The sequence below is a fragment of the Papio anubis genome, chromosome 4 (assembly GCF_008728515.1).
Source record: "Papio anubis isolate 15944 chromosome 4, Panubis1.0, whole genome shotgun sequence".
Classification (NCBI taxonomy): domain Eukaryota; kingdom Metazoa; phylum Chordata; class Mammalia; order Primates; family Cercopithecidae; genus Papio; species Papio anubis.
Window position 1 is genome coordinate 53,641,217 of NC_044979.1, and position 12,937 is coordinate 53,654,153.

Consider the following 12,937-nt stretch of genomic DNA (forward strand, 5'->3'; position numbering starts at 1 on the left):
TTTCTTGATATCGCATCAGGTGTCCTTGGTATTGGAGACTTCTTCATTCAGATTTCCTTGGTATTGCAAAAATGAATTTTTAAAGACATATTTGAATCATTTTTAACAATATTGTTTACTCCTAAGTCTGTATTCACTTACTTTAGTTGTTCAGTTTAAGATTAATTTGTTCAATTTACATTTTTATCTTTCTTGTTAGAATATGATACACAGAGTATTTGAATTATCCTGACAGAAGTTAGTGACTCTTAATAGAGGAAAGTGTTTCTTGGTCAGCTATAAGTTTAGTTGTTTCTCATGTGTTTTAAAAAGGATGGCCTTATTCCTAATGTGTCCCTTCCCTTCTGGTGGGTTCTTGGTCTCACTGACTTCAAGAATGAAGCCGCGGACCTCGCAGTGAGTGTTACAACTCTTAAAGGTGGCGCATCCAGAGTTGTTTGTTCCTCCTGGTGGGTTTGTGGTCTTGCTGACTTCAGGAATGAAGCTGCAGACCCTCGCCGTGAGTGTTACAGCTGTTAGAGTTGGTGCAGACCCAAAGAGTGGGCAGCAACAAGATTTTATTATGAAGAGCAAAAGAACAAAGCTTCCACAACGTGGAAGGGGACTTGAGCGGGTTGTCGCTGCTGGTTTGGGTGGCCAGCTTTTATTCCCTCATTTGTCCCCACCGATGTTCTGCTGGTTGGTCCATTTTGCAGAGCGCCAATTGGTCCATTGTACAGAGTGCTGATTGGTGTGTTTTTTAGCTAGACACAGAGTGCTGATTGGTGTGTTTTTACAGATTGCTGATTGGTGTGTTTACAATCCTTTAGACACAGAGCACTGATTCGTGCATTTTTACACAGTGCTGATTGGTACATTTACAATCCTTTAGCTAGACACAGAGCACTGATTGGTGCGTTTTTACAGAGTGCTGACTGGTGCATTTACAATCCTTTAGCTAGACACAGAGCACTGATTGGTGCATTTACAGTCCAATAGCTAGACAGAAAAGTTCTCCAAGTCTCCACTCGACCCAGGAAGTCCAGCTGGCTTCACCTGTCACTAATACTAGTTGTCTTTGGAAGTGTGTCTAGGAAGAAGACAAGCGAAGGTGTCTCTTGACTTTTCTTTCTTTTTTGAGAATATCAGTTTTGACCATGCTACTAAGTTATGTGGGTGCTTGCTGGTTTTGATGGGGACTCAGGAGGAAGTGAATTAGGATTGTAGAAAGGGTTGGCATGTTATCCTTCCTCTACCTGAGGAGTTGGCAAAGGGTAGCTCCAGGGGGAAGTGACAGAGAGCAAAGTATCCCAAAACCTGTAGCTCAGAGAAGAAAGCAAAAATGAAGAGAAGAGATAATGCCTTCAGTTTCCTGAATACTTTTTCTGCATATGGGTGTTGGATCCTCTGAGATAGCCCTTTGTGTGCCTGGGGTAGGCAGTACTTTCATTTTCCAAGGTTCAAGAAAATTGGACCACTTACTCAGAGGCACGTGACTGATGGGTGCTAGGTTGTGTCAATAGCTGTGGTCTTCTGGCTTCTCTCAGATTTTTTGCTCTTTATATCATGTTTGGAACAGATCCACCATTTTGATATTTTACTTTCACAAATGTCAGAAGCCTAAGGATAAGGCTTTTTCCCAGATTTAAACTCCAGAATGATATCCAGTTTATGCATCTACTAAGTCATGATCGACTAGGGAAGCATTTCCTTCACTCCATATATTTGAGAAGGTTTTTATACGAGGGAATGTCACCATGTTCATAGAAAAACTAGATTAAAAGATAAAAATAAAGAACATAAACTTTATTTCTCACATAAGTTTCATCAAGTTCAAGACACTTTTGTATATGATGATACCAGCCATTTAGTTGCTCCTCAAAGAACCAGGCGTCTTAGGAATTTAACCATGTCACTGCAATCTTTTTTACATTATTAAGTGAGGAAAAATGGGTGCCCTTTTTAAGATTAGGAAACAAAAATTAGGAGTAGCCAAATAAGGATTATAAGGTGGATTTCTAATGAGTTTCCACTGAAACGCTAACAAAATTGCTCTCATTTGATGAGAGGAATGAACAGGAACATTTACATGGTGGAGAAGGACTCCCAGTAGAAGTTTTCTCCGGTATTTTCCTGCTAAAGCATTCGCTGACATTCTCAAAAAACTCTCTTAATAAGCAGGTGTTATCGTTCTTTGGTTCTCCATAAAGTCAACAAGCAACATGCCTCAGCATACCAAAAAACCATTGCAGTGTCCTTTCCTCTTCACTAGTCCACTTGTGCTTTGACTGGACCACTGCCACCTCCTGGTAGTCATTGCTTTGATTGTGCTTTGTCTTCAGGATCATACTGTAGAACCATGTTTTATGTCCTGTTGCAGTCCTTTGAAGAAATGCTTCAGGATCTTGATCCTACCTGTTTAAAATTTCCATTGAAAGCTCTGCTCTTGTCTTGATCTGGGAACAGTGGTTTTGGCATCCATTGAGTGGAAAGTTTGCTCAACTTCAATTTTCAATTAGAATTGTGTAAGTTGAACCAGTCATGATGTCTTTGGTGTTGGCTGTTGTTTGCTCTGTCATCTGTCCTTTTCAATTAGGGTGCAGACTTTTTTTTTCGGGAGATGAAATTTTGCTCTTGTTGCCCAGGCTGGAGTGCAATGGTGCAATCTTGGCTCACCACAACCTCCACCTCCCAGGTTCAAGAGATTCTCCTGCCTCAGCCTCCCGAGTAGCTGGGATTACAGGCATGTGCCACTACACCTGGCTAATTTTATATTTTTATTTTTATTTTTTTTAGAGACGGGATTTCTCCATGTTGGTCAGGCTGGTCTCGAATTCCCGACCTCAGGTGATCTGCCCGCCTCAGCCTCCCAAAGTGCTGGGATTACGGGTGTGAGTCACCACGCCCAGCTGCAAACTTTTTCCACACAAATTGATGCAAATGGTCTGCCACTGCAGGCTTCATCTTCAACATTATCTCATCCCTTCTTAAAACGGGTTATTGACTTGAAAACTGCCGATTTCTTTGGGATATTGTCCCCTTAAACTTACCATAAAGCATCAGTGATTTCACCCAAGCTTCATCATAACTTTGATGTTTGTTATTGCTTCGATTTTAGAATTCATGTTGCTCTGGTAGAGGCTTTTTTCAAACTGGTATGTTATCTTGTGAGTGCCTCAAACTAGATCCTGTTCAGATATGTTAACAAACTAGTATGAGTTTATTTTGGTGCAAAAAATTTTTTGAAATCTATGCATAGTGTTTTCAAAATACACATTTTCCATAAACTTTTTGAAAATCCCTCATATTTCTTTTAGAAATTCATCTTTAGTATACTAGGACGTACCAGTGGCTGCTAATGTTACCTCATTCTTTTTCTCCAGTTAATTTCTGCTAACTCCTGAGTATATTTTTCCCTTTAGATAGATAAATCGGTAGGTAGATAGCGGCAGAGCAGTCACTTCTTTTGTGTCCAACCTGCAGGGTCGTTCGTGGGACAGCTAACAGAACATTTCTTTGGAGAAACTACTTAATTTGTGGGTAAATAGAGGTTTTTGAAATATACATTCTAGTGGGTATTTTTACTCTGAAGCAAAATGCTAAGTAATCATCATAGTCCAGATGTGCCAGTGCTTTGAGAAGACTTAGATTATGTTTTGGATATCCTGGGCCTCGCCCTATGCCTGCTGCTAAATTTAGTCCTTAACTAATCTGCCATTTTTGTAATGATCCTGGGAAATAGTAAGAAACTTCTGGCTTTAGATTATCTGCACATAAATCTGTAGCATTTACATTCTTCAACAGGATAGAAAGATTTTTCTCTTTTTCACTAAAAATATTTAAAATAATACTGTTTTAATGTAGCATATTCAGTTATTATAGTTGATCAAATCAACTACTTTTTTGATTCTAAAGTCAACTGTAAGACTCCAGGGATGAACAAAATGTTCTCAAAAGGTTTCAGAGCCATTTGAAATCTTCCTGTATAAATGATATGAATATATAATGAAATTGGAGCTGTCATAGTTGTGAAGGCTGAAATACCTGTTTTTTAAAAAAATTAAGCTGGGGCCAAGTGTGGTGGCTCATGCCTGTAATCCCAGCACTTTGGGAGGCCAAGGTGGGCAGATCACTTGAGGTCAGGAGTTTGAGACCAGCCTGGCCAACATGTTGAAACCCTGTTTCTACTAAAACTAGAAAAATCAGCCGGGCATGGTGGCACACGCCTGTAATCCCAGCTATTCGGGAGGCTGAGGTAGGAGAATCACTTGAACCCGGGAGGTAGAAGTTGCAGTGAGCTGAGATTGCGCCACTGCACTCCAGCCTGGGTGACAGAACGCAACTGTGTCTCAAAAAAAAAATTAAGCTGGGCATGGTGGTTTTCACCTGTAGTACTGACTACTTGGGAAGCTAAGGCAAGAGAATACCTTTAGCCCAGGAGTTCTAGTCCAGCCAGTGCAGCATAATGAGACCTTGTCGTTTTAACAAAAGAAAATCCAGATTCCTGAGATGTTGTTATTATAGATTAAGTCTTAATACCATGTCTTAAATGGTGATCATACGTTCTTAACACCTGCCTATAGTATTAAAATTGATCTAGTTGTATAATATAAGGTATTATTAAAGGAAAAGATTAAATAGATCTTAACTGTGTTTACTAAATTTTTATTTTATAATTTGTTTTAAGTAGCTTATCAAGTAGAAATTTAGGCAGGCAGTTAGGACACCTAAGATACTGAAGCTCTGTATTTGTTTCATGTCAGTTCCTAGGAGGTTTCAGTTTTGCCTGTTTCATTAGGCCGATTTCCAGGAAGTGTGCTGAGATGGGTGAGAGTGCAGCTCAGTGTAGGCTTCAGTAGTGTGGCTCAGCCACCTGGCACTTTCTAAGTGCATTCTACACCTAGAAAGTGCCATGTTCTCATGCCTACAGTGGGGTTAATTACATTATTGCCTAAGGTTGTTTGGAGTACATGTGAAATAATACATGACACAGAGTAAGTACACTTAGCCCTTTGTATCTGCGGGTTCCCCATTCATAGATTTAATAAACCTTGGATGAAAAACATTTGGGAAACACCAGTAAAAAGTAATAGAAATTAAGAAATAGAGTATAACAACTATTTACAGAGCATATACATTGTATTAGGTATTATAAGTAATCTAGACATGATTTAAAGTATATGGGCTGGGCGCGGTGGCCCACGCCTGTAATCCCAGCACTTTGGGAACCCAAGTCGGGCGGATCATGAAGTCAGGAGATTGAGACCATCCTGGCTAACATAGTGAAACCCCGTCTCTACTAAAATTACAAAAAATTAGCTGAGCGTTGTGGCGGGCACCTGTAGTTTCAGATACTTGGGAGACTCAGGCAGGAGAATGGCGTGAACCCAGGAGGCAGAGCTTGCAGTGAGCTGAGATCGTGCCACTGCGCTCCTGGGCGACAGAGCGAGAGTCCGTCTCAAAAAAAATAAAAGTATATGGAAGGATGTGAGTAGGTTATATGTATACTACACCAGTTTACTGAAGAGACGAGCATGTGTGGATTTTGGTATCCGAGAGCAGTCCTGGAACCAGTTCCCTGAGATACTGGGAAACCACTGTGCTTAGTAATGTCAGTGCTTGTTATTTAAGTGAGACACAACATTTGCTCACTTTTGGTATTATTGATAGTGTTGATGTTGTATTTTATAGAGTAGTAAGTGCTTTGCAAGTGACACAATGATGCTGCTTTCGGTAACTGCCTCACTCCAGGCAGTGCATCCACAAACAATCCTTAACTGTGTCCCAGATGTCTGTATGGTCTTCGAAGTGCTTGGCCACCATCTCCTCAAGTGGATCATCAAATCCAACTATCAAGGCCTCCCAGTACGTTGTGTGAAGAGTATCATTCGACAGGTGAGGCTTTTGACGCAGCCCCTAGGCCCTAGTACCTTATTGGCTAGGCTTTCAACATGATTGCTGTTTACGAATATGTATATATATTACATATGTATCAGTGCATAATATATATGTAATATATGTATTACATATATATCAGTGCATAACATTTCGAACTGTTATTAAGTCAGTATTTAATGACTTTTTTTTGTGAAGGGAGCAATATGTAATTGTCAGGCATACGTTTTTGCATGTCATTTTTTTTTTTTAAGGTATGTGACATGGTACAATCAAGTTGTTTTTGTTCAATATCTTTACTAAAAAAATCCCACTTAGTTCATTAGGAAGTAATTTAGAAGAAATAACTTACTGGGTTTATTTACTAAGTATCCTTGGATGGAGAGTGAGTAATAGATAATTGAAGAGTTGTGTACAAACTTTCAGTTATAAAGTGGTTAAATTCTGGGGATCTAATAGCATGATGACTATAGTTAACATTACTGTACTGTATACTTGGAATTTGTTAACAGAGTAGATCTTGAATGTTCTCATCATGTACACACACACAGAGTCTATATTATTGTCATACTGGATTAGGTTAATTAGCTGTTTGTGGTAATTTCACAGTGTACACATATTTCAAGACATGTACACTACTAATATATTCAGTTTTTATTGTCAGTTGTACCTCAGTAAAGCTGTGGAAAAAATGGAAATGTTTAACTCATATAGAAATAACTGTATTAGATGTGTGTTTTGTTCAGTTGCCCTGCCAGAAGAAAACCCTCAAGTAGGGTCAGGCTTAGAGATGATGCTCTAGTAAACATCTGTAGAATGAAAGTATGCATGGATGGAAGAATTCCTCCTAATTAGCAGTGTTTGCCCATTCCAGTTTTCTGCATGGAATCAGTATGTATTCTACTTATTGCCCATAAAAATTTTGAAGTTTAAATCTGTGTAGTAAAAGCATCTTTGACATTTCTGTTGAATTTGTATACAGATAACTTTGTTTAGGCTGCCTGTATGTTCATCTCTTCACTTTTTCCTTTTGTACGGACCTTTTTTTTTTTTTTTTTTTTTTTGGGAGATGGAGTCTCGCTCTGTCACCCAGCCTGGAGTGCAGTGGTGCAATCTCAGCTCACTGCAGCCTCCTGAGTAGCTGGGGCTATAGGTGCCTGCCAGCACGCCCAGCTAATTTTTATAGTTTTAGTAGAGACAGGGTTTCACCATGTTGCCCAGGGTGATCTCAAACTCCTGAGCTCAGGGCAGTCTGCCTGCCTCTGCCTTCCTAAGTGCTGGGATTACAGGCATGAACCACTGTGCCCAGCCTTGTACGGAAAATTGGCAGCTTATTCTGTAACACTACCGATGTTACTTGAGAAGAGGGCTGGAGAGAGAAAAGTTCACTAGAGTGTCTTCTATGTCAGTTGGATTGAGGTGCTTCTATGTAGTATTATGCTAGGTTTACATGTGGGCCTAGATTTGTGGCTAACTTTTGTTTAGTACTGAATCTGTTTGCCCTTAGCTTTCAAATAGTAGCATTTTTATTCATTATTTCGACAGGCTAATATCTCAAATGAACAACTTTAATGTAGAAGAGGTTATGTGGTGAGGGTAGAAATTAGTATGTTAACTGGAATTATTTGATCCCCAGATAAGACTACTGTATTATTTGTAACATTTAGCAGCAACTCTAAACTCTTTAAAAAAACAAACAAAACAAAACTATATTGTTAAAACTTGGGAAGAATCTCCTAATTATTTTTAATAAATCTTGAAAATATTAAAGGAATTACATATTCTAGCAAATACTGAATACTTTCAGAAATAGCTGCCTGCATGTATTTCCCGCAGGCTGCCTCATTTCCCAGAACCTTGTGCTTTCAGAGGGGCCTGCTGTTGCCTTAAGTGACTGACCACACCACCACCCTTTAGGCTTAGTGTGTAGGAAGGTGAATTTGTCCTGGCGCGGTGGCTCACACCTGTAATCCCAGCACTTTGGGAGGCTGAGGCGGGCGGATCATGGCGTCCTGGCCAGTATGGTGAAACCCCGTCTCTACTGAAAACACAAAAATTAGCCAGGCATGGTGGCACGCACCTGTAATCCCAGCTACTCGGCAGGCTGAGGCAGGAGAATTGCTTGAACCTGGGAGGTGGAGGTTGCAGTGAGCCGAGGTCATGCTACTGCACTCCAGCCTGGGCAACAGAGCAACACTCCATCTCAAAAAAACAAAAATGGTGAATTCACAGATAAGCCATTGATGTTTATTTTATCTTCCAGAGAAGAAAAACAAAATCTAGCCTTAGCAAGTTGAAAGAGTCTGTAAGTTGAAAGACGAAAATCTGAGGTTCAGTGGAACCTCAGTGCATCCTTGTTGAATGAACCGAAGATTAAATAAGTTAACGTGTGTTCTTCATTTTGTTTTTGTTTTTTGAGACAGGGTCTTGCTCTGTTACCCAGCTGGAGTGCAGTGGTCAATCACAGCTCACTGCAGCCTCGGCCTCCTGGGCTCAAGTGATCCTCCCACCTCAGCCTCCCTAGTAGCTGGGACTGCAGGCATGCACCACCATGCCAGCTAATTTTTATTTTTTTTGTAGAGATGGGATCTCATTGTATTGCTCAGGCTGGTCTCTTGAGGCCACTCCTGGACTCAAGCAGTCTTCCCACCTCAGCCTCCCAAAGTTGCTAGGATTATACCACGCCTGGCCAATGCATGTGTTATCCTCACTGAAATTCATGTACCCTGTTTTTTGTGGAAATTTAGAAAGAGCTCTTGTATTATTTCTTTAGTTCAGAAAAATTCATGCTGAAAATTTGATCCTGTAATGTGGTCTGCACTTTGTTCTTATATGCAGTGTTAATGGGATTTGGTTTGGTTTTGGTTTTTTGTGTGTGAATCCATCTTTATTTAAGAAAAATATTATCATGGAATCTGGATTTTTTTTCCCCTAAGCTTACGCAGAACTTTCAGTGTAGTAAGTTGTTCAAGAAATTACATATCCCAGTTAATAATCTACTTACCCGAGGTTTCCCTTCACCCCCTTTGATTCAGCCTGTGTTTTCAGTGTTTCTTTCTCCTGGGTGGTACTAGGAAGATTTTTTATTGCAGACTGACACAGTTACATCATTTCCCAGAACAAGCCAGAGCAAACCAATTTTCTTAGTATTTTCTTAGTATGCTTTCACTGTAGACCTTCTTCTTAAGAGTCAGGGATAGCTGACCAGGTTCCAGTCATTCCCTTTACTCTATCACTTGCTGTGCTTCCCCGGGAGCCCACCTGTTGAGCTCTCCTTTGCCATGTGTTTTTCTCTTGATGTTCTTTGTATTTCGTTTGCTGTCCTCCTTAGTTCAGGGCCTTAACACCTCCAGCCAGTACCTTTTCACAGGCTTCTCTTGGCTCTCTGTGCATACAGCCCGTCCAATTCCTGGTCCCTGTTATGGTTTATTCTCCTTTCTATTGCAAGTAAAACCTTGCTTTAATGACTCATATTCCCATTTAGAATCCTTTAGTGGCTTCCCATTGCCTGGTTGCTAAAGCTTTATGTTCTTGGCCTTCATGAAGCAATATATGGAGTTATTAAGAGCTTGGGTTTGGAATCAAATAGACTCTAATTTCACCAAAGGGCTTTGGCCAAGTTACCTAACTTCTGCAAACCACAATTTCATCATCAATAAAAGTGGTAAAAATAATGATACCAGCCAGGCGTGGTGGCTCATCCCTGTAATCCCAGCACTTTGGAAGGTTGAAGTGGGAGGATTGCTTGAGACCAGGAGTTCAAGACCAACCTGGGCAACATTGCAAGACCCTGTCTCTACAAAACAAAATTTAAAAATTAGCCGGGTATGGTGGCATGCACCTGTGGTCCCAGCTACTTGGGAGGCTGAGGTCGGAGGATCACTTGAGCCCAAGTGGTCAAGGCTGCAGTGAGCCGTGATGGTGCCACTGCACTCTAGCCTGTGTGACAGAACAAGACTGTCTCTTTAAAAACAAAAAAACAAAAATGGTACCTTCCTCATTAGTTTATTGTAAAGCTGTAATGAGAGATAGTACTGCTAGTAGTAGCAAATAGTTAATTCGGTGCTTACTATGTGCCAAGTATAATTTGAGTACTTTACATAGTTGAGTTCCTCACAGTAACCCTGTGATTCACAGTAACCTTGTGAAATGGATGTTATTACTTTCCTGATTTCATCAAGTGGAAACAGAAGTCCAGAGAGGTTAAGTAACTTGCCCCTAGTTAGGAAGTCGCTTAAAAAGTGCTGAGTGGTGGAGCAGGAATTCAAACCCAGATAGTCTGGCTTCAGAGCTCATGGATTTACCATTTTGGCTGTTATATAATGAGTTTTAGGTAATAAACTTATTATGAGCCTGTAGTAAGTTTGGAATTGCACTGGGCCTATGTCCGGTAGAAGTTAAGTCACTTTTCTTTCTGGGAACCTGTTTAAGATCTAATGTCATCTGGTATCAGCCTGTATTTCCCCTTGCAGACAAAAAGTGATGTCCCTCAGGTACTCTATTTCCCTCTGGAATCTACCAGCTTACATTTTTTGTGAGTCTTCAAAGATGTCCCAAACATTTATAATATGCAGATTTAGCAGAATTTTTATTCGTAAATGTTTACTGATTTTATTTTGTAGGTAGTTACAGAAAGTACTTAATGGTAATCATCTGAGCTCGTAAGCACCTTGCCATTTTTTTTTTGAGGACTGAGTCTGGCTCTGTGGCCCAGGCTGGAGTGCAGTGTGGCGGATCTCCAGCTCACGCTGCAAGCTCCGCCTTTCGGGTTTCGCCATTCTCCTGCCTCAGCCTCGGGTGGCTTGAGACTGCAGGCCGCCACCTGCATGACTAGTTTTTTGTATTTTTTAGTAGAGACGAGGTTTCACCGTGTTAGCCAGGATGGTCTTGATCTCCTGACCTCGTGATCCGCCCGTCTCAGCCTCCCAAAGTGCTGGGATTACAGGCTTGAGCCACCGCGCCCGGCTCACCTTGCCATTTTTTATCTCCACGTCTTTGATCGTTTCTTTTGTCCTAGGCTGCCAGAAATGCCATCCTTGTCTACCCACATTTTTAAGACTCAGCCAGAATCCCACCATTGTGACAAAGGCTTCTCACAGTACCCAGTTAAGAGGGGGATATGCCTTCCCTCCTTGAAATACCTTCAGCTCACATTTGGTCCCATAACTACTTGTAGGCCACATGTCAACCCTAGCTCTACTGACACTTCAGACAAGATAATTTTATTTGTGGGAGACTTTCCTGTGCATTGTAGGATGTTTAGCAGCGTCCCTGGCATCTACTCTTCAGATGCCAGTATCAGCTATCACCATCCCTGGTTGTGGCAATCAAAAATGTCTCTGAACTTTGCCAGTTTTCCTCTCATTGAGAACCACTGGGATAAGAGAAAGTGTAAGGTGTATGTGCTTTGGTGACAGACTTAGCATCGTAGCTTTGGCACTTCAATCTGGTACTCCTGATCAAGTTACTTAGCCTCGGTGAGCCTGTTTCCTCATTTGTAAACTCAAAATAGTAATGCATAATTTGTGGTTTGATTGTGGAGATTAAGAATAAGGGGGCCGGGTGTGGTGGCTCACGCCTGTAATCCCTGCACTGTGGGAGGCCGAGGGGGTGGATCACCTGTGGTCAGGAGTTCAAGACCGCCTGGCCAACATGGTGAAACCTTATGTCTACTAAAAATATAAAAATTAGCTGGGAGTGGTGGCATGTACCTGTAGTTCCAGCTACTTGGGAGGCTGAGGCAAGAGAATCGCTTGAACATTGGAGGTGGAGGCTGCAGTGAGCTGAGATCGTGCCATTGCACTCCAGCCTGGGTGACAATAGTGAAATTCTGTCTCAAAACAAACAGACAAACAAGAATAAGGATGGGCCAGGTGCAGTGTCTCATGCCTGTAATCCCAGCACTTTGGGAGGCCAAGGCAGGCAGATCATGAGGTCAGGAGTTCTAGACCAGCCTGACCGATATGGTGAAACCCCATCTCTACTAAAAACACAAAAATTAGCTGGGTTTGGTGGCACGTAACTGTAGTCCCAGCTACTTGGGAGGCTGAGGCAGGAGAACCACTTGAACCCAGGAGGTGGAGGTTGCAGTGAGCTAAGATTGCACCACTGCACTCCAGCCTAAGTAACACAGTGAGAATCTGTCTCAAAAAAAAAAAAAAAAAAAAGTAAGTGTGGACTTCTAAAGCATCCATCATAGTAACACAAAGTAGCCATCTTGTCTCCTAAACTCCAGGATCATGTGTTGTGAGTTTCACATGTCTTTGTGTCTTCCTTTATATATTAGGCGGCCAAGAAGTATCTTGGTTAATTGTCTTTCCTTAAATGAAGGAAAAAGCATGTTTCCCTTATTCTTTAGAAAATGGCTGATCTTTCTGTGATTTAAAGGGCTGACAGATAAATACTACCACTTGTTTATTTTTCAAAAGTAATGATGGAATTGGATCAATTGCTTTTTCTGGGTTTTCTATACGCTATTATCAATCCTCTGATCAGTTCTTAGCTGTCACCATGTAGCCATGGTGACTGTGCTGTGGCAGAAGGAGGCCATCCTGGTGGCTTCTGGAGATGACCCAGTGCCATGTGCAGCCCACTCCCAGGCCTGTCTGGTGGCTGCTTCTCTGGCCTTACCCATGGAGTCTTGTGACTGTTTGTGCACCTTACTATTTTTTTTTAAGTCACTGTATTGAGGTCTATTTTATGTCCACCTCTTATTTTTTTTTCTAACACTGAAAAAAATGTTTGTGTTGTCATTATTTGTAGTACATTAAAAGATAGACCTCGGGTGATGGTTTCTTTAAAATTCTTTGGCACTCTTTAAAAGTGGCTTTGACTTTCTTGTGTAATTGAAAAGGTAGCTGGCATTTTACTTAAAGAGATTATGGTTTAGTTCATTGCTCTTTACAGAAACCTTGTAAGAACATGGCTGCTTGCCATTAGTTAAATGAAGCTTGCCAAGGGCAAGGCTCGCATTTTGGTGATTTTGCTACATTGGTGAAAAAACTAGCAATTATAGCTGTAGCCCAGGATTTTAAAATTATATTATTACTCTTTCTGTTATCAT

At 41.0% G+C, this 12,937-nt stretch overlaps 1 protein-coding gene across 18 annotated transcripts in view; it reads left to right on the forward strand.

Moving 5' to 3' along the window:
• The window catches only part of SRPK2 (SRSF protein kinase 2), a 299,124-nt gene that overhangs the window by 245,289 nt on the left and 40,898 nt on the right, over nucleotides 1-12,937 (forward strand). For all 18 annotated transcript variants that reach the window (XM_017957047.3, XM_017957045.3, XM_017957049.1 and 15 more), the window contains one exon: nucleotides 5,768-5,874. In XM_017957047.3, coding sequence (XP_017812536.1) covers nucleotides 5,768-5,874 — 107 coding nt within the window. The remainder of the gene's footprint in view (nucleotides 1-5,767; nucleotides 5,875-12,937) is intronic.